This window comes from Amphibalanus amphitrite, unplaced genomic scaffold (genome assembly GCF_019059575.1).
Source record: "Amphibalanus amphitrite isolate SeventyFive unplaced genomic scaffold, NRLGWU_Aamphi_draft 000548F_arrow, whole genome shotgun sequence".
NCBI classification, from domain to species: domain Eukaryota; kingdom Metazoa; phylum Arthropoda; class Thecostraca; order Balanomorpha; family Balanidae; genus Amphibalanus; species Amphibalanus amphitrite.
The window spans coordinates 232154-253517 of NW_024882042.1; the positions used below are offsets into that span (position 1 = coordinate 232154).

Below are 21364 nucleotides of genomic sequence, written 5' to 3' on the forward strand. Positions count from 1 at the left end.
TTCTGTGCGGTATCGGACGGCTGGTCAGACGCGGGATCAGACGCGGGATCAGACGCGGGATCAGACACGGGATCAGACGCGGATCAGACGGCGGGATCAGGCGGCGGTATCAGATGCGGGATCAGACGGCGGGGTCCGACTCGCCGGTCCGTGCCGCCCCATGGTCAGACCGGCCGCAGAGGCAGCCGGCAGCCGTGCAGAAACCGTCCAGTGCAGACAGAACCCTCGATATGATCATCGATTCCCGACTGACAACGAGAGTGGCCGAGCTTGGGGCCCTGGCCAGTTCAGAGGCTGCAGAATGGCCTGGCTCCCCTATCCCCAGGGGACCGGCGACCCTGGTCTGCCCTCTGGACAGAGTACCCAGGTCAGAGTACCGCTCCCAACGGCGGCCGGTCACCAGCCCCTGAGGCCGACACGGGGAGAGCCCTGCTCCAGAAGATACCGTCGGCAGACCGGCACCGTCAATAAATACAACAAACGACGTGATTTTCAAACCGGTGCACCGCCAGCAATCTAAAGAGCTTATTGGAGTTTTGGGTGGCTTATTTGTCTGACACCACTGATTGAAGAGTGCCTCCCCGTCAGACCAAAGGTCACGCGATACATAGCGGGCCCGCCCTCAGTTTGTCTTCCCATGGGCAGTCTCCGGGGGGCCGTTCACGTCCATGGATAAGCCGCAATAACGCTCCATCATACAGACGCCGACACGCCACTGTTTCATGTTAGAGCGTCCCGCCGCCGAGGTTTGTTAGTTTTATTGGTCGCAGGACGCCGGATCATCTGTAACCTGAACCCTCTCAGCACCGGCGGTATCGGCGGCGGATGGCCAGTCGGCGCGGTGACACTGTGACACTGTGAGTTGTGACACAGTGTCAGCGGTGACACTGTGACACTGTGTCAGCGGTGACTCTGCGGACGGGCGGTCGGCGCGGTGACACGGTGACACTGTGACACTGTGTCAGCGGTGACACTGTGTCAGCGGTGACACTGCGGATGGCCGGTCGGCGCGGTGACACTGTGACACTGTGTCAGCGGTGACTCTGCGGACGGTCGGTCGGAGTGGTGACACTGTGACACTGTGTCAGCGGTGACACTGTGACACTGTGACAGCGGTGACTCTGCGCCGACAGCTCCGGCCGGGTCGCTGACTCACGGCCGCCGGTGATAGGGCGGCGACCGGTGGCTCACTGCAGGGCCTCCCGAGGGGCGCAGCACGGTCAAAAGGTACCCGACGCACGGCGGAGGGGGGGGGGGGGTGAGACGCGTGTCCGGACCGCAGGTACCCAATGCACCCCGGAGGACGTGCCGTCCATCCCGGAGCCGTGTGCACAGTGCACACAGTGGCCGTGCACACACAGCCACGCGCGCTCCACTTACGCAACAGCACGCGCGGCTCCTGCCGCAGCCGTCCCCCTCCCCTCTCCCTCCCTCCCTGAACCGCGGGGGGACGGTCCAGAGGCCCGCGGTCTGCCGTCTGGCCAGATTCCGCGGGACGGCAACATCACAGACGGGCCCCAGACTGCTGCGAGCCGCCGGTACCCTACCGCTACCCCGCCGGCACCGCGTTGGTACCCCGCCTGTACCCCACCGTACTCCGCCTGTACCCCACCGGGACCGCGTCTCACGTCTGTACCCCGCCGGCACCGCGTTGGTACTCCGCCTCACGCCTGTACCCCACCTGCACCCCGCCTGTACCTCACCGGTACCGCGTCTGTCGGGGCCGTGGCCCTCTCGGCGCGGCGCGGCGCGGCGCAGGCGGCGGGCCGGCCGGTATTTCCGTCAGCACGTGCAGTGTACGGACCCTGTGACCCGGCCGTATCGAGCGTCCCGTCCCGCCGCGCCGGACCGGACCGGACCGGACCGGCCGCCGCGCCCGCGCTGCAGTTTTAATCCGTCCCGGCCACACATGCACGTATGGACGCTATCAGCCGGACAGATCACCGGTACAGGGGCGGCGCGTCTGGCGGCGGATCGCACCCCGTGGCCGGCCCGCGGAGTCTGTCAGCGCCCGCGGAGTCTGTCAGCATCCGCAGAGACTGTTAGTACCCACGGAGTCAATCAGCATCCGCTGCCCATCACACGTCCACCACCGAGGCGTCAGCCGTGAGTCTGTGTCAGTCTGTCACAGTCTGTGCCAGTATGCCACAGTCTTTCACAGTCTGTGCCAGTATATCACAGTCCGTGTATGTCACAGTATGTCAAAGTCTGCGTCACTATGTCACGGTTTGTGTCACTCTGTCACAGTCTGTGTCAGTCCCGACGGGTCAGTCGGATCGGAACCACGGCGTGGATGGCGACAGGTGTCCAGTCCAGCTAGTGTATTTATGTAGGTACAGGTCTCGCGGGTTTTAGCGGTAAGTTTTGCACCTAGAAAATTTAGTGTACTTCAGGCTATATCTTTGTGGTCTTAAGCTTTTAAATGTTGAAGATGCGATCGACTTGTTGGTTCACAAGCCGGCCATGATGGTGTAAAATAAATGGCTTCATCGTAGCTCGATTAGTTTCTGAGATATAACCGGAAATGTAAAAGTGCAAAACCTACCGCTTAATCTCGCGAGAGCCGTACGCTTGAGAGGCAGCGCTGTGGGCGAAGACCCCCCCCCCCCCCATCCACAGTACACTGAAGTGCTAGTGAGCGCTAAATGCCCCCCCCCCCCCCCCGCCCGGTCCCCGTTCAGCAGCCCGGCCGCCGCCGGTTTCCGCCGGTTTCCGCCACCGGGGTACGCCGAGGAGGCCGTGGACTCACTTAGAGGCGTTCGACATGGTGAAGACGAGGGAGCCGTCCTCCCGGCCAATCAGGGCTCGCCGCCGCCGGGATCGGCCAATCAGGGCCCGCCGCCGCCGGGACCAGCCAATCAGGGCCCGCCGCCGCAGGGACCGGCCAATCAGGGTCCGCTTCTGTCCGACGGCCGCTGAACGAATACGACTCGTCTGCAACATGGAACGGGAAAGCACCGTCATACACCTTGTCATGGGAATAGGATGCATAATCTGAGCTGAGTCCTGAGGGCGTAACTATCCGATGGTTAGGCATGTACCAGTAAGAGTCTTTGGGCGAAGAAGGAGAGAGCGAGAGAGAGGACCCTCATACGTGTGAAATTGCGAGCTCTCGCAATTTCAGAAGTACCCTCTAGGGTACTTCCAAGTACCCTAGAAGTCTAGAAGTACCCTCTAGGGTACTTCCAACTAGCTTGTGCACGGCATTCTACTAACCGGGCACTAGCAGTGTGCTAAGTTTGAGTGCAATCGGCCCAGCCGTTCTCGAGATCTAGAAGCACGGCGCACGCCCTGCAAGTGCATACGTGTAGTAGCACCTTAACCCGCGCCCCGTAAGGCTATCGGCGGACCCTAGCACCCGTAGGGGGAGGGGCGTTTAGTCCCCCTCCCAAGATCTCGGAAATTTACCGTCCGATTTTCAAAATCCAAACGGCGTTGGGTAGCCCTACCACGGAAATACCTTGTGCCCCAATTTCATTGACCTACGAGTAGGTCCAGCCGATGACGTCACAGGTCAGGTGGAAGGTCGAATTTTCACCGTTTACAGGCATTTCAAGAAAGGTGTTGTAAAAGCGAGTAAAAGGCATGTTATTGAAAATCATCGACGGGGGAATTGTTCGCAAAACACATATTTTGCTATTTCATGTCACTGATACCAGGTCAGGTCACAGAGGTCAGGTCACTGAGGGTCACAATACGAAAGTGTCGTGTGATTCATGTTATGGTCAATTTTACATGAAAAATGCGATTATGTTGGTCAGGCAACCTTTGGGGCCAGTTTAGGTTAGGTTATGCTCTGGTGAAGTTCAGGTCAAGGTCAGGTCAAATAAGAGCAAATTTCAAAATTGATATTTTTGCATAAACTGGGCATTGATTCGATGTAGCTTGTCACGGGGAGTCTAATAGTGATCTTTGTTTTGCGCTACGTGGTCTTAACTTGCTAAAACTTGAGTTGGAAAATTTGACCCAATCAATTTTGAAGTCTTTTCGCTATAACTTGCGAAAGAGGGGTATCAATCTCAAATTTGGCACGTGGATAGACGGTGGTAGGGACTATCACACATATTCCGTTTTTTCGAAATAAAAAACTTTGAGTTTTTGCCTTTTTGGCTATTAGGTATATAAAAAAATCGTTTTTGATTTTGGGGGGTCAAAACCAAAAAATCCGAGATAGCTTTTTTATATCCCTGTTAAATCTACACCTTTTATGTCTTGAACATTTTTCTCATCTTCAAAGCTGAAAGCCTGACAGCTTTTCCCGCGAAACCTTTTTGGGTCGAAAATGGCACAGCATGACGTCATTCTGACGTCATTTGCAGCCAACCTATCATAGCCTCTGGAAAAATGTTTTGTCACAATGTGCAACATTGATGCCCGGTGGGGTCCTTAAAGTTTTGTGACGATATCTGCAGTCGTTTAGGAGATATCTACGGAAAAGGACACGGGGGTCGTTACGCCACCCCCCTCCCTACGGGGCGCGGGTTAAGGTTAAAAGCATTGCCAGTCAATCGCACAAGCGGTTGCAGAGTAAAGACCTCTCAAAATCGCCACTCCGGCAGAACAGAGCTGGAACACTCTTGGCTTTCTAAGTAGCACGTGCCACGACGGTCACGTACCTACATATGTAGATGCATCGAAAATAGTCAATTACGGGGTAGCAGGGATGGGACTACCAAAAAAAAAAGGACCGACCGCATGTCAATCGGCCCAGCGCTTTTGCAAGTCCTGATACAGTCCAGTTCGGACTGGGGTGGAAGTCACAGAGCACTCATTGTCCTCCTCTCCTGCTCTCGTTATCTGCGAACTGCAGGCGGCCGGGGTAGATCGGCCGGCCGGTGCGCCACAGTTTCCAGACCGGCCCGGCCCGCTGACCTTTCGGCGGCGTGGCTCACCGCCACAGAGAGCGGCGCACGTGTCCCGGCGCCGGCCACTCGTGAGAGCGGCTGATCGATGGCGGCGCCGTGTCTGACAGTCTGACCGTGTCTCCCGCCGTGTCTGACAGTCTGACCGTGTCTCCCGCCGTGTCGGACAGTCTGACCGTGTCTCCCGCCGTGTCTGACAGTCTGACCGTGTCTCCCGCCGTGTCTGACAGTCTGACCGTGTCTCCCGCCGTGTCTGACAGCCTGACCGTGTCTCCCGCCGTGTCTGACAGCCTGACCTAGTCTCCCGCCGTGTCTGACAGTCTGACCGTGTCTCCCGCCGTGTCTGACAGTCTTACCGTGTCTCCCGCCGTGTCTGACCAGTGGCCGTGTCTCCCGCCGTGTCTGACAGCCTGACCGTGTCTCCCGCCGTGTCTGACAGCCTGACCGCCACTCCCGCCGTGTCTGACAGCCTGACCGCCACTCCCGCCGTGTCTGACAGCCTGACCGTGTCTCCCGCCGTGTCTGACACCCTGACCGTGTCTCCCGCCGTGTCTGACCAGTAGTCTGACCGTGTCTCCCGCCGTGTCTGACAGTCTGACCGTGTCTCCCGCCGTGTCTGACAGCCCGCCGTGTCTCCCGCCGTGTCTGTGTCTCCCGCCGTGTCACGGAGTCCGTTGGGACCCCAGCACCCGTTCGGCCTCTGATCAATCCAGAGCTTCGTGAGAAATAAAAAATGAGCGTGTTCTCCGACGCCCGTGACGAGAGGAAGCTGACGATACCCGATTTCAAGGTCCTAGGTTATTGGTTAAACTTTCAGATCAGGTCAACGTCCCAAAGATCGGGAAAATCGGGACCTGCTAGAACTTCTTACAAAGAGGTTATGTTTTTCGGGGTCCTAATTTCGAATTTGGTATTTGTTTAGCTCAAAGGTGATGTATACACGCATTTGGGGTAGGTCGGGACACGTCACCTGAACTTCATTTCAACCAGGGCAGTGTTTACTGGACGCTGCTACCACACTGCTCACGCTGGTATCGCATTTCGCGAGCTGACGTCACATATGTGACATCATTGTAGCAGTGTTGGAGATACGCGCTTGTTGATGTCTCCATGGAAACCCAATTTGACAAGTGTGATAGCAGCGCGCTGGCAGCGGCCGTGAAACAGGGCCCAGACGGCGTCCAGTCAGCAATTCATAGTAAGTCAGACTGCACCACTGACAGTTACGTAACATGCTGCACAGGCACTAAAACTTTCTCAAATGTTGAAATGAGTGCCAAATTGTAAAAAGGCTTAAACGCTATCCTAAATAGTTGTAAAATTGAGTCACCTGGGGTCACCAAAGGTCAATAACCTTGACCTGATCTTCAAGTGAACTTGACACCCACTATAATACATGGGACAAACATTATTTCATATGTATGTTGGCATGTTCCTAATCAACAAAAGTTCTGGAAACACACAGATAATATGCGCCGACATACGCCGATGATTCGCCATTCCGGCCCGACATGGTCTCGGGCCACAGGTCAAAGGTCATCTGGGGTAGGACCATGACATTTTCAGGGAATGTGTGAATAAGATATAGATACTCAAGGGTACTGAAAGTTACGTTGCAATCGGCCGCGTTTTTCGCGTGATTCGCGAAAAAAACGGCGGGCAGGCAGGGCCATCCGCCCCTGCCCCCTATGCTCGAAAGGGCTGAGGGTTAGACAGCTCCCTCGGCGTCTGAGTTTCGCAGCAGCGGGGGGCACGCCGTGCAGAGCACCCTGTGTTCAGGGCGGGGGGCACGCCGTGCAGAGCACCCTGTGTTCAGGGCGGGGGGCACGCCGTGCAGAGCACCCTGTGTTCAGGGCGGAGCAGCACCGGGTGTCACAGGACCGCGTCACCTTACCAGCGGCGGGTGCAGTGACGGTTTGCTGTCCAACAGACAGTCCACACTGTCCGGTGGATACCCGTCAGTCCACAGCAGACACTGGACACCGCCAGTCCGCAATGGGCGGACACTGAACACTGTCAGTCCGCAGCGAGTAGACACTGGACACCGCCAGTCCGCAGCACACACACGCCCCAGCCCCTCGGCACCAGACAGCGCGGCGGGGACTCAGGGAGACAGGCTGTGGCCTCTCACTGCCGGCACTGACCACTCACTGCTGCGCCACCGGCCGGCACCCCCCCCCCCGCCCCCGCCCCCAGCACAGGGGGAGGGGGGGCGGAGCGCGCCGACCGACTCCGACCCGCTCACAGTGGGCGTTTTCACATGTCTGATGTCGCCTCAGCTCTCAATGCCAGCAGCGTTCAACACACTCATGACTCAACAATCAGCAGCAAATGGTGCGTCAGAGGAGAGCAAATTTATGGGGCGAATGCGGGAATGTTGGAGGTGCATTGCAGCCTTGGCATTGCAAACACGCGCAGGGTAGTGGCTTTCAGCTGAAATACCTAATTCTGAGCTGACAGCAGGGGCGTAGCCGACGGGGGGAGGGGGTCGGGGGTTCGTGATCCCCCTGGAAAACCGGGGGTGTCGACCCCCCTCACTTTTTACGATGAAGAGTAGGTAGGTATGATTTTTTAGTTATTATGCCAGTGAAGTTGGCGTCAGCAACATCAACAAATACGTCAGTTGCTGAATCGCTTTTAAGAGCTCCCTGTCCCTATAGCCAATAGGTCATTAAGCTGTAGGCCGGGAACACCAGTATGGACACCATTCTAGTCCTTTTTCATCCCTCAAAGGAGTGCATGGGCGCGCCAAACTGCCCAAAGTATTCGTCCGATCGTCAAAATAATGGTCGTAGTTGATCCGTTGGATCGGGAACGTACGTGCTAACGTACGTACTAACTAACCTCATCCCTAGCTACCCTCGCACCTACCTGCATAGGGGGAAAGGAGATCAGATGGACCCCCTCTCGGGCTTACGCAAAAGGGGCCTATTGCAGGCGATACATCCCATCCGGTACCATCGAGTTAATGAACTTTTCACCTGCTTTAACCTTCCAGGCGGTGGGGGGGGGGGCATTTTTTCCCCTTTAGTTTTATCGATATATCTCGAGAACCGCTGCGCCGATCGTCACCAAACTTTCAGTACCCTCCCGGGAGTAGCTAGCATGGTGACCAAAAAAAATTCCAAAGGCTATGATAGGTTGGCCGCTAATTACGTCAGAGTAACGTCATTTCTGCCATTTTCGACCCAAAAAAAGGTTTCGCGGGAAGAGCTGTCAGGCGGGAAGAGCTGTCAGGGAAGCTTTAGAGATACAGAAAAATGTTTCAAAAATAAAAGGTGTCGAATCAAGAGGGCTACAAAACTGCTGTTTCGGTTTGCGATTTTATTGGATTTTGACCCCCGAAAATAAAAAAATAGATTTTTTAAAAATATAATAGCCGAAAAATCCAAACAGTTTTTTGAATTTCGAAAAAAAACCAGAATATATGTGATAGTCCCTACCGCCTTCTATCTACATACCAAATCTGAGATCGATACCTCTTTTTTTGGCCAAGTTATAGCGAAAAAAACTGTTCAAAATTGATGACGTCAAATTTTCAAACTCAATTTTTAGCAATTCTAGACCTTGTAGCGCAAAACAAAGACCACCATTAGACTCCCCGTGACGAGCTGCATCGAATCAATAGGTACCCATTTTATGCAAAAATATCAACTTTGAAATTTGACCTTTTTTTGCCTGACCTTGACCTGACCTCCACCAGAAAAAGACCTAAACCGTACCTGATTGTCTTATAACCAACACCATTGAGTTGGAAATGAAAAACTGGCCATAAAACATGCATTGCACAACCTTAGTAAAGTTGGGTTCATGTGGTGACCCTTGGTGACCTTTGGTGACCTGACCTGTGACCTGACCTGGTACGACCAGTGACCTCTAATAGCAACATATCAGTGGGGGAAACTGTCGTCAAATCTTCCATCTTTGGAAGCATTTCATTTTTGGAAGGACCTTCCATAAATGGGTATGCATTTTCCAAAAATGGAGGGCTTTCAAAATTGGATGGCCTAATCTCAGTGTTCCCAACTGTGATTCCCATCCTTTGATTGAAGTTACGGCCTTTTTAAATGTGTAACATTAATAGTTGATTTTGCCATTTATGATCATTGATATAAGGAGAAGCAGCAGTGCTAGTGTTGGTAATACAGGCATGCTATGTCAATGTACATAGTGATATAATAGCATGGTGTCCTGGTGCACTGCTCTCTTTTTCTAGGTAGGTACTTCTAGAGCACTGGCGGATCCAGACTTGCGTTTTGGGGGGGGGGGCCAACTCCTGCAAGTAACCAAACCTAGGGTACCCCCAAATCCTGTTTTCTCATCGGATTTAGGCCACTTATTTTTTCGTCACAGCCCTGAAACGATATTTTTTTAAAACTAAAAATAAAAAAAATATAGAAATGGTAGCCCACCCAACCCGAGCCTAAATATTACTTTGAAAACACTTCAAATTGCTTTTGTCGACCAATTAGCCCGCTCCGGGTCGGTGCGTGGCGCAGCCTTCGCGGGCTGGGAGGTGTCGGTTGGACCCCCTGCCGTTCGGCCCCTGATTAAGCTAGAGCTCGCGGAAAAAAAAACAGGCGTGTTGCCCGTGAGTGACGAGACGAAGCCGATGATACCCGATTTTAAGGTCCTTGGTCATTGGTTGACCTTCCAGGGCGGTGTTTCACGGTCGTGCTGACAGCCGCTGACAGCGCATTCCGCGAGCTAAGGTCAGCCTTCGGTAGTGTTGTGGGTATAGGCTTGTTGATGTCTCCATTGAAACCAAAAGTGCCATCAGCGCTGGCAGCGGCTGGCAGCGTGCCGTGAAACACCGCCCAGGTCAGGTCACAGACCCAAAAGACGGAAAAATCAGGACCTGTCAGAACCTCCTAAAGTAAGGCTGTAATACGTTTTTTTTTTTGTTCTGATCACAAATTTCATGTTAGTTTGGATCATAGATAATGTCTTCATGCGTTTAGACCATGTCGGGGCAGGTCAGGTCAGATCAACCAGCAGGGGTACTTATGGGCGTCCGTATAGCAGGTGTCCACTACCACTAGCAGCTACGTAACATGATACGAAGGCATCAAAACTACTTCGTAAATGTTCAAATGGCTGCAAAATGCTAAATTCAAAATCAGCTAAACGAAACTATCCTAGAAACATGTTAAACTCGGAAAAGTGCACCGAGGTCATCAAAGGTCAATGACCTGACTTGACCGTAAGGTGACATTGGCATCCGCCCTAATGCGTGGGAGCAACATCATATCACATGTTTGAGCGTTTTAAACCACGAAAAGACTATGAAAGCGCGGATAATGTGAGCCGACATACGCCGAATCGCTATTCCGGCCAAACATGGCCTCCAACATGGCCAAACATATGGTGCGTTCGGAGAGGCACATTCCACGTGGAATCCGTTGAATATTCCATGCGCGCGGAATATTTCCGGAGATTAGCCGTTCAGAGAGATACGCCTCCGAACGCGGCACGGGGAATATTCCCGGGGACGGTGAATATTCCATGCTCTCCGAACGCACGGATAGTCTCGAGAAATAGGCCACAAGTCAAAGTTCACTTGGGTCAGGGTCATGAAATTTTCAGACTTTGTCACCATGAGGGTACTAAAGTTTCGTCGCGATCGGCTTCATGATACCTTACACGATAACTTCACACGTCGATCGAGAGTTAAAGCATGGATGAAGGAGAACCAGGGGATGAAGGTTCTTTCATCCATGGTTAAAGTGTGCAATAAGAACTTCTTGGGTGAAGACAAGACCAACACTTTTATCAAGCTCACAGATTTTTAATGATACGGTATTTTCTCTCTACCTACTACGCCCTTCTCACATTCATTTTTCTTAAGTGTTTTTGGGGACAAAAAATATATGTTGTTTCCCTTTCAGGCTTGGGGGCATGACCCCGTGCCCCCCTGGATCCGCTAGGCCGAAACTAACTAGGTCGTTTTCAAACGGTCTGATATTTCAGGTCATAGTTTGCAAACGGCCGGTGTTTTCAGGTAGTTTCATATGGTCTGACTGGGCCAGGCCGTTTGCAAACGGACCGAATTTTCATACGGCCTGTAACATATATTCAGATTTCGACATCTGTCGTAGCATCAAATGCTGATGTGGCGCACTCAAAAGCCGGAATTGGTCCTTGGATGCCGTAAGGACCCTTTTAAGAAATAAGTGACCCGACTGACCCTTAGAGATTGGCCTGAGCTGTGACCGAAATAAGTCTTTTACCGTTTCGCAGGAAGGGACAAAAAGGTCCCTCATATGCTTCTTGTACAATTACGAAACAAAACAAGTTTTTTTTTTCAACGAAAACTCAGTGAGTTTTCCTAAAAAATTTATTGCGCATATTCCGTGAATGAAAAGTTGCCGGGTCATGTCAGGTCAGGCTGCCACAGCAAGTTTGTTAACTTGACAGCTCAATCGATATTTATGCAATAAGACCTTCTCGGGTGACGATAAGACATGACGACACTTTATGAAGGAAGCTAGTAAACCCGGTAGTTTCTCCATAGGCGCGGGAACCGGGGGGAGGGGGGGCAGCTTGCCCCCCCCCCTACCTCTGGGGCCGTGGGGGCGGTGCCCCCACAACTTTCAGACGTAATACCGCCTTTTTTGCAAATGTTTTCTTTTTTTGTTGAAAAAGCCAAGAGATGAAAAATAAGTGGACTAAAACCGGTGAGAAAACTATATTTGGGGGGACTCTAGGTTGATCTCTATCATGGTGTGACCTCCCCCCCCCCCCCCCCCGTCTAAAAGTAGTTCCCGCGCCCCTGGGTTTCTCTACGCTATTGAATCACGCTGCTGATTCTAGTAAGTATCTACTACACAACCTTCTCACATTAATTTTTCTTCGAGCGTTTTGGGGGGCCAAAAGATTGTTGGCCCCCTCTTTCAGGCTTTTTGGGCCCATGGCCCCGGTGGCCCCCTTGAATCCGCCAGTGGGGGCGGTGCCCCCACAACTTTCAAACGGAATACCGTCCTTTTTTGCAATTGTTTTCTTTTTTTGTTGTTGAAAAAGCCAAGGGATGAAAAATAAGTGGCCTAAAACCGGTGAGAAAACTAGATTTGGGGGGACCCTAGGTTGATCTCTATTATGGTGTGCTCCCCCAGTCTGAAAGTAGTTCCCGCGCCCCTGACTTTCTCTACGCTATTGAATCACGCTGCTGATTATAGTATCTACTACGCAACCTTCTCACATTAATTTTTCTTCAAGCGTTTTGGGGGGCCAAAAGATATGTTGGCCCCCTCTTTCAGGCTTTTGGGGGGCCATGGCCCCGGTGGCCCCCCTGGATCCGCCAGTGGGGGCTGTGCCCCCACAACTTTCAGACGGAATACCGTCCTTTTTTGCAACTGTTTCTTTTTTTTTTTTGAAAAAGCCAAGGGATGAAAAATAAGTGGCCTAAAACCGGTGAGAAAACTAGATTTGGGGGGACCCTAGGTTGATCTCTATTATGGTGTGCTCCCCCAGTCTGAAAGTAGTTCCCGCGCCCCTGACTTTCTCTACGCTATTGAATCACGCTGCTGATTCTAGTAGGTATCTACTACGCAACCTTCTCACATTAATTTTTCTCCAAGTGTTTTGGGGGGGCCAAAAGATATGTTGGCCCCCCCTTTCAGGCTTTTGGGGGGGGGCCATGGCCCCGGTGGCCCCCCCCCCTGGATCCGCCAGTGTTCTAGAGGACACATGGAAATTCAGAACAGAAAACAGCTGGTCAATAACCAACCAGGAGGAACACAGCTATAATCCTGACAAAAAATGGTTTAAATTAAACTTACTATCCCTCATATAAATTGAAGATTCATGCTCCTTCCATAGAAAGAAGCACGAAAAACGGCGCACCAACGCCTATTTAATTCGTCCCATATTCCGGGAAAACATTGAAAAATGACGAGACCTCCACCCAAATGTTTGGCAAAAGCCTTAAAAATTTGAAATCAACCACGCAATATGCTAATAAATGCAGAAAACAGCAAAAATACATGTTTTATTCGCCACTACCCTCCCGGGACGCCCCCCCCCCCCCACACACACACACACACTCAGTCCCGACAATTCCGGACTGTAAACAAAGTCGGCGGTATCAAACAAGCATAGCCCATCACTAAAGTACTTTTAAGGATATTTACTTTTCGTTTTTGATGCTTTTTGCTTACAAAATGTTTGATAAAGTCTTATAAAACCATCGTTTGTCGGTATATTTTTGTCAATTTTCCACGACTCATTACTTTGAAAAATTATAAATTACATCCACGCTAGGATTTAGACACCCACGCTAGATTATGTACACTTCACTATGGCGAATTGAAAGCGACCAGGGGCGATAGTCGCATTTGCCTCATGTTCGGCGGAAATAAGTAAGTTCCAACATATGCGCAACATTTTCTATATTTGGGTACGATGACGTCGTCAGCGTAGGGGAGAGTGGGGTAAGATGCCCAGGGTGGGAAAGACGCCCCACCCCCTCTAGCGGGGAAACAAAGAATCGAACCTGGAAATTAATGCTCTTAGCGTAAAGCGCAAGCCTGCCTTGTTAACTGCACAAAAATTTGCGAAGCTCAGTTGGGCAACGGCTGGCTGGTGATTGCATGCTTTTTATTTGCTGCTTTCAAAAAATATTTTGGCGTCCAAACATTGTAAATATCAAAGAAGGTAGCTAATTTTTGCGTCCCTTGCTATAGTCGTGATACATTAACATGCATGTACTGTGTCCCAAACAGTTTGTTTCAGGGTGTAGTTTTATGACTAACAAATGGTGCTGATTTAATGTTACTTCGGTACCTTGGGGTAAGATGCCCCCTGTCCTGATGGGGAAAGACGCCCCCTAAATCCGTAGGCTGTCCTTCAAGCAGCCCGTCAAATCATTTATTACATACCGTAAAGTGGGGCTATTTGAGACAGTGGGGCTATTTGAGACAGCATTTAAACTCGCTATAAAATGAAGAGCGTTTGATTTTTATGTGATATTTTTGCTCAGGAAGGTGTGGAATCGAGCAGTAAATCGCCTGAGCAAAAATTAAGCATAAATTTCCAACGGTTTTTATTTTATAACAATTTTAAATACTGTCTCAAATAGCCCCACTGTCTCAAATAGCCCCACCTTACGGTACTTGTGATGAGAGACAAAAGCCGATCTGGGACTATTGAGAGTCCAGTACGGTCGGGTGCTCCCCATGCCGGTCTCTCGGCCCGCACAGCGATTTTTGGGCGGCATCTGACTCTGAGAGCCCTCACGACGGCCTCTGTGGGCCCCATTATTGGTTCCAGGGCCTCTCACGACATCCTTTGAGGGCTCCCACGTTGGCTCCACGGGCCGCGTTGGCATCTGAGGTCCCCACGATGGGCTCGAGGGCCCTCAAGCATCATAAAGACCTATAAGGGCTCACAGTGGTCTCCGAACGCCACCACGGAGGCTTGTTTGGCCACGCTGGACTATGATGGCCCTAACGATGACCTCTGAAGCCCCTTACGACTACTTTTGAGGGCCCTTACGATGACGTTTGGTGTCTACTGCAGGATCGAATGGACTACTGATTCGTTCAGGCGGTTTACGTGCCTATTTATGTCACTTATAGTGCAGGGGGCATCTTACCCAACGACAGGGGGCATCTTTCCCACCCTGTGGGGTAAGATGCACCCTTTCACTTCTTCAGGAAAATGCTTAATAGCAAAAAAAGTTATCATATTTTAGGCACGAAAGTGTGTTATTTTTGGAGAAAAATGATGTCGGCTTCCGTTGAAACTCCAAGTTTTGGCTTTCCGATCGTCATTTTCGAATAATATATGACATAGTCAAACCCTGGGCATCTTTCCCCACTCTCCCCTACTCATTTTTGGAAGATGCGTACCCAAGTATGGAAAACCTCTCCAAAAATGGAAGGCTTCCAAAAATGGAGATTTGACCACAGTTTCCCCGACTGATATGTACTAGACAACTGAGGCCCTATCGCTGATTTTGGACAAAATGCGTTTTACTCGGTGTTATAGCGCTTTCCCTGGAAGCCCCGTGAACGGTGAAACATTTTATCTTTGACCTGACCTTTGACGTCATCGGTGACCCCGAGGTCAATGAAATTTGGTTTCCTACGACAAATTTGACAGGGCTATCGAACGCCGTTTGAATTTTTCCGGATCCGTCCAGTAGTTTCGGAGATACGGGGGGGGGGGGCAAAAAAATGCCCCCCCCCCCACCGCGCGGAAGGTGGCCGGGAGGCCCACCACCTGCCGGGTTAAGGAGCGCCGGAGGGGTAGGGCGGAGCATAGCGCTGATGTCATTACGTGGCTCCGCCCCATGAGCGCGTAGCCTTTACCCAATCAGCAGATTCGTTCCGTGAAATTTAACATTACGAGTGAATTTCCACGACAAATCGACAACTGACAAGTGCCCTGCACCCTCATATTTTATGTTTTGCTTAAAATTGGTGTAATGGGTTGTGATGGGCGGGGAAGCCAGCTGTGGCAAGAATTTTTTTTTTCTTCGAACAACGGTTTCCGAGATATAGCCTCGGGCAATTCCTGGAGGTCGCGCTGCAGCCCTATGTTTGGCGGCCTATAACTCAGAAACTATTGGTTTTCTACGATAAAAACTTTATATGGTTCAACTCACAATCAACCAACAAACATTTTGGCTGTCTCTGATTTTCAATTTTTGAAAATTTTGATCACGTGATCTTTTGACCTATTTTTCGAAGAGTGACCTTGATATTTTCCCCACTGAAAGTTGCAATTTTGTCTGATGGCGATTAAAGCCTTATCAATTGTCATTCATATGCGAGAATAAAAAAGTGGCTATCGCCCTGCGTTGACCTCAGGTCAGGTCATTTTTATGACATGTCCATTATTACGAGCGGGTCGAGAATAAAGCAAGAGAGCGACAAGCCGTAAACGGTACGGGATTCACACGGATTATGTCTACAATTTTTACCGAGGTCATTTTCAGGTCAGGTCAAAGATGACGTCACAGGGGTAAAAAGGAAGTCAAAATAGTTTTGGCTCTACCTTTTGATCTAATAAAAAAAGAGACGTGGAACAGGCACCATTGTGTTTGCTTTGGCCTAGCGCCAGTTCGCTTCGAATTTCGATATCGATGACCTAAGGTCAGGTCAATTTCTTGACCATCCCATTAAAAGTCAATTGGGGAAAAATCGGCTCGCTTACTTTTAAACTAAAACACGTCGGAATCGCCTAATATACCATGAGTGACTACTGACTTCATATAGGACCAACTTTGCCTACCTTGAGGTCTGTTTTGCTGTTGGGCAACTGTAAGGTCATGTGACATCATTACAGGTCACCAAAGTTTTTTTTTTGCTAATAACTCCTTACAGGTTTGAGATACAGATGCGCGGGTGGACTCATTGTGCTCAGCTCGTCAAGGCGCATCGAATGATATATATGATGACCTTAGGTCACGTGACCTAAGGTCAACTTTTGACCTTGACCTTTCGAGGTCAACATACATATGGTTCGATGCGGATCGACGAGAAGATCACGATGGTGCTATTAGTTTGCTCCTAGCTGGGATACCTTGAAGTTATTCGAGAAAAACTTCATATGTAGTGCCGCCATTTTGACTTCCTTTTTGCCCCTGTGACGTCATCTTTGACCTGACCTGAAAATGACCTCAGTAATAATTGTAGACCTTATCCGTGTGTACCCTGTACCGTTTACCACTTGTCGCAATCTTGCTTTGTTCTCGAGATCTCGCTGTCGCTCCCTCTCGTATTAATGGACAGGTCATAAAAATGACCTGACATGAGGTCAACGCAGGGCGATGGCCACTTTTTTATTATCGCATATGACTGACAATTGATAAGGCTTTAATCGTCATCAGTCAAAATTGCAACTTTCAGTGGGGAAAATATCAAGGTCACTCTTTGAAAAATAGGTCAAAAGGTCACGTGACCAAAATTTTCAAAAATTGAAAATCCGAGATAGCCAAAATGTTTGTTGGTTGATTGTGAGTTGAACTATATAAAGTTTTTATCATAAAAAACAATAGTTTCTGAGTTATAAGCCGCTAAACATAGGGTTGCAGCGTGACCTCCAGGAATTGCCCGAGGCCATATCTCGGAAACCGTTGTTCGAAGAAAAAAATCCTTCCCACAGCTGGCTTCCCCGCCCATCACAGCCTATTACACCAGTTTTCAACGAAGAATAAAATATGTGGGTGCAAATTTAATTTTTTATTTGTCGATTTGTCGTGGAACAATGAGAAATACCTTTCATACTCGTTTGGCGTCAAAATACCTTAGTAATAAAAGTTTCGGCAGGTTCTGAAACACATTGCCAGAATATCGTCAACGAGAGTTAACGCATTTAAAAATTATCGCAAATAAAGTGGGGTCTCAACTGGGGTTTCACGTCCATAGTAGGTGCCACCCCAGACTGGAAAACATCCATACACTACGCCGGACGCCCGTGAGACCCTCTTGCGCCGAAATTCGGCGGATGCGATTTTGCGCCGAAATTCGGCGGATGCGATTTTGCGCCGAAATTTCTGCGTGATTTGCGCCAAAAATTAGATGTCTATTTGTGCGAAAATTAAGCCCTTTTCATAAAAAGCACATGTGCACATCTACTGATCAAGGCTATATCAATTATCAACCAGACAGTGTTTCGGGGCCTTGTACGCTCTCCCATGTTTAAAGTGACTATCCCACCTTTAACATGGGGTTTGAGTTGAGATAGCCAAGTTTGCGGCGAGGTTCAGAAACCACTATCTATCTAGGTTACAACCCCCGCGGCCTCTTGGTGTTGAAGAAATTCGTTCCCTTCATTTGAAAATGGGCCTTGTACAAGGCCCCATCTTCAACATGGAGCGACCGTTAGTGTGACGTCACCTCGTTTAGTCATTCTGATTTAAATGGGTTTGTTCGTTGAAAAATCGCTTAAAACTTGGTCTGAACTTTGTTGTGGTGCCTACAGAGTAAAAAGAATCAGCTTTATGACAGTAATGTGGCCTGGGGAAGGAGGTAATTTTGGGCTGTGACGTCACATATTTGAAAGTTTGTGTTTGGAATATGGGAAGCCTAAGATGTTTAATGAAAAATAAATGCCAGAACCGTGTTCCTGGTCATCCACTCTATAATGTCGGGCACAATTTAACTGGTTTTAACAACATTTTAGAAGGTGGGATAGTCCCTTTAAGCGTTCGAATGAGTTTTTATTTCCACGTAAACCCAATACCTCGGCGGGAGCCAGCGAGGGCCGGGCAGCGGAGCAGCACCTGCTCCGGCACATCAGCCTCTTCTCGGCTCACGGTGCAGAGCGCCGCTGGGCACCGCTTGTCTGGGCACTGCTGGCACGCGGTGGAGTGGAGACAGCCGATTCGCTGCTGTACTGGAGCGAGCGGCCCCCGTGGCCCGCCCTCATCTGGTGCACCGAAATGGCATCCTCTCGGTCCTCTCCGGGGATAGGGAGCGGCGGTGTGCTCCCGAGGAGTGGCTTGAATAGTGATTCTGAGCAGTTGTCGCGCCACTGATGCGAGGCCGCACAATGAACCGCCCTGGTCAGCGATCGGGCGTTTGAGGGCAGGGCAGCCGCCTGTTTTGCCAGGTCGTCCGCACTCTCATTCCTCTCGATACTGCAGTGGGCAGGAACCCACTGCTATTGCTTAACGACGCTTGACAACGTTTAACAAGGTTGTCCATACCTATCTCTACGCCGAAGGTTGAGGCCTCACCTGGGCGGCCATTCCTCCGCTGAGTAGACTCGGGGCGGCTCGCCAGTTCGAGCACACGGCGACCGGTGCGGGGACGTCTCGTCCCGCAACCTCTCCAGAGCCGCCCGCGGGGCGAATCTGCTGCTAAGTGCTAGATTGACCAGCGTACCGCATAAATTCGGTGACCGTCTTTCGCCAAAAAATTATGCGACCGCCCTGCGCCGAAAAATTCGTCCGCCGCCATGCGCTGAATTCGGCGAATGCGAAGTTACGCCGGACGTGCGCTGAAATTTTCGGCGCAATCCCGCCACTACACCGGACATATTCGGCATAACGTGTATTTTTCCAGTCTGGGTGCCACCGACGACGTTACAGGTCAGGTCAAAGGTCACATTATTCATCGATTACGGGCCTTCTAAGGAATGCGTTATAACATCGCAAAAAGGCATGCATCGAAAATCATCGATAGAGTGTTGTCTGCGTTAGTTGCCTAATACATATGTTGCTTAATGAGGTCACTGATGCCAGGTCAGGTCACAGAGGTCAGGTCACTAAGGGTCACAACATGAACCCAACTATAGGGTCATGTTATACACATTTTATGACTGATTTTGCATTTCAAATTCAATGGTGTGGGTAAGACGACTATAATTGGAGCCTGTTAAGGATGCATTCTGGTAGAGGTCAGTTTAAGGTCAGGTCAAAAAATTGAATTTTAAAGTTAATATTTTTGGCATAAAAGGGGTATCTATTAGATGCAGCTCATCGCGGGTTCCAATGATGGTCTTCGTTCTAAGCTACTTGGTCTATAACTGCTGAAAAATGAGTTTGAAAATTTGATTCAATAAACTTTGAGCAGTGTTTTGCCATAACTTTGCCAAAAATAGAGCTGTCGAGCTCATATTTGGCATTTTAATAGCAAACCAATAGTTTTAAAACATATACCTACACTAGTTTTAAAAAATAAAAATTTTGTGATTTCTGGGGAATTATATAAAAAATCACTTTTTTGAATTTTGTAGGTCAAAATCGATTTTTTTTTTAGAATCTGAAATGGCAGTTTTGTAGCCCTGTTAATTCTACACTTTTTTATTTCAATTATCAGATATGAAATCAGGGCCCGGTTTCACCGGTGATAGCAGCACGCTGCTTCAACACGTGTCAAACTGGGTTTCCATGGCGATGTCAACAAGCCCATTGCTCCCACACTATCACAAGTGTGACATCAGCAGAATAGCCGCGTGCTGCTATCACCGGTGAAACACCACACAGGTCAGAGGATATCGTGTGATTTGCTTCTTACTTGGGGACAGGGGATCACACCAAAAGTAAATTGGTGATCAGTCCTCAAGAAAATAAATATCAATTTCAGCAGATTGATCATGTGGACAAGAGCAAAAGGGGTTTTCCCTTCAACAAAAATATTTATCTCATCTCATGTGCTCACCTGCAGAAAGGTCAAGGTGAATGATGATGCAATCCTTGCAAAAGTTACCCGAAGATCAAAATGTGCACATTGACAATGACATCAGAATCCTTGGATTTATAAGCCATACAAAAGCAGTTTTAATGCACCGTACACGTGCCAAGCTGAACCACATTCACGGTATATAGAGAACTGACTGACCACATTGCAATTGCAGCATTGCAGCCTGCATTTGCCTGCATTTAATGCATGGAGTTCGTCAAGATCGCATTGAAACAGATGCGCCATTTGCGCCTTATATGTGTTACGTCTTCACGTAATCCTTTTTCGTTTTTATTTTCGAAATCGTCGTCCCACAACAGTTCCATCGGGCCACGCCCCGTCCACGCCGCTCAACCGCCACAACCATGGCGCACCAACACAAAATAATGGCGCACGCGCTGCCAAATGCGGCCATATCGACAAAACCCTTTCCGGAGACCGACAAACTATGTCTCTATCGTTACACTCCCCTCTCCTTAAACCGGACTCACGTCCAAAAGTAACTCCTCTAAGCTGTTAACCAACGAGTCACTCGTCATCGTCACCGCAAACAAGCAGAGTACACGAGACACTTATAACAGGGAGTATGGACAAGGAGTAACGCTCCAAACACTCTCTGCACACGATCAGTCCAGGAATCGCGCCGGACGTCGCACTTCACGCCCTGAACGAGTAAACACTCTCGAACCACCCGTCGGAGTCCCGCTCGCATCAGATGGCGCCACTGTCGGCTGCACAGCTGGTGCCACTGTCGTCGGCCCCGATAGTGCCCCTGTCCTTGGCACAGATGGTGCCACTGTCTGTCCACTCTCACTCACCAATTGGTGTGAACCGTTCACCACCGCAACAGACCGTCGCTGCTCGTCGGTCGTCACCGGCAGCCCCTCAGCCGCCGTCAGTGCTGTCGGCCGCCGTCCAACAGCCATCAGCTCCGTCACGGGCAGCTGCTCGCCAGGCATCGCCCCCGTCATTAGCAGCTGTCCTCCAGCCGCTGCCGGTCGTCCTCCAGCCGCCATCGGCAGCCGCTCGTCAGCCGCCGTCTCCGCCATCGGCAGCCGCTCGTCAGCCGCCGTCTCCGCCATCGGCAGCCGCTCGTCAGCCGCCGTCTCCGCCATCGGCAGCTGCTCGTCAGCGGCCGTCTCCGTCATCGGCAGCTGCTCGTCAGTCGCCGTCTCTGTCATCGGCAGCTGCTCGTCAGCCGCCGTCTCTGTCATCGGCAGCTGCTCGTCAGCCGCCGCCGGTCGTCCTCCAGCCGCCATCGGCAGCTGCTCGTCAGCCGCCGTCTCCGTCATCGGCAGCTGCTCGTCAGCCGCCCGCGCCGGCTGCCATCCACCGGGCGTCCACTCCACTGGTCGTCCACCAGTAGTCGCC

General features: G+C 50.6%; 1 protein-coding gene across 1 annotated transcript in view; it reads right to left on the minus strand.

Moving 5' to 3' along the window:
- LOC122393692 (5-phosphohydroxy-L-lysine phospho-lyase-like) overlaps window positions 1-20188 on the minus strand; it is a 33720-nt gene extending 13532 nt beyond the window's left edge. Inside the window, exons 1-2 of the mRNA XM_043389930.1 lie at window positions 19973-20188; window positions 2750-2934 (exon numbers count right to left, since the gene is read on the minus strand). Coding sequence (XP_043245865.1) covers window positions 2750-2766 — 17 coding nt within the window. The 5' untranslated portion in view covers window positions 2767-2934; window positions 19973-20188. The remainder of the gene's footprint in view (window positions 1-2749; window positions 2935-19972) is intronic.
- Window positions 20189-21364: the final 1176 nt, after the last annotated feature.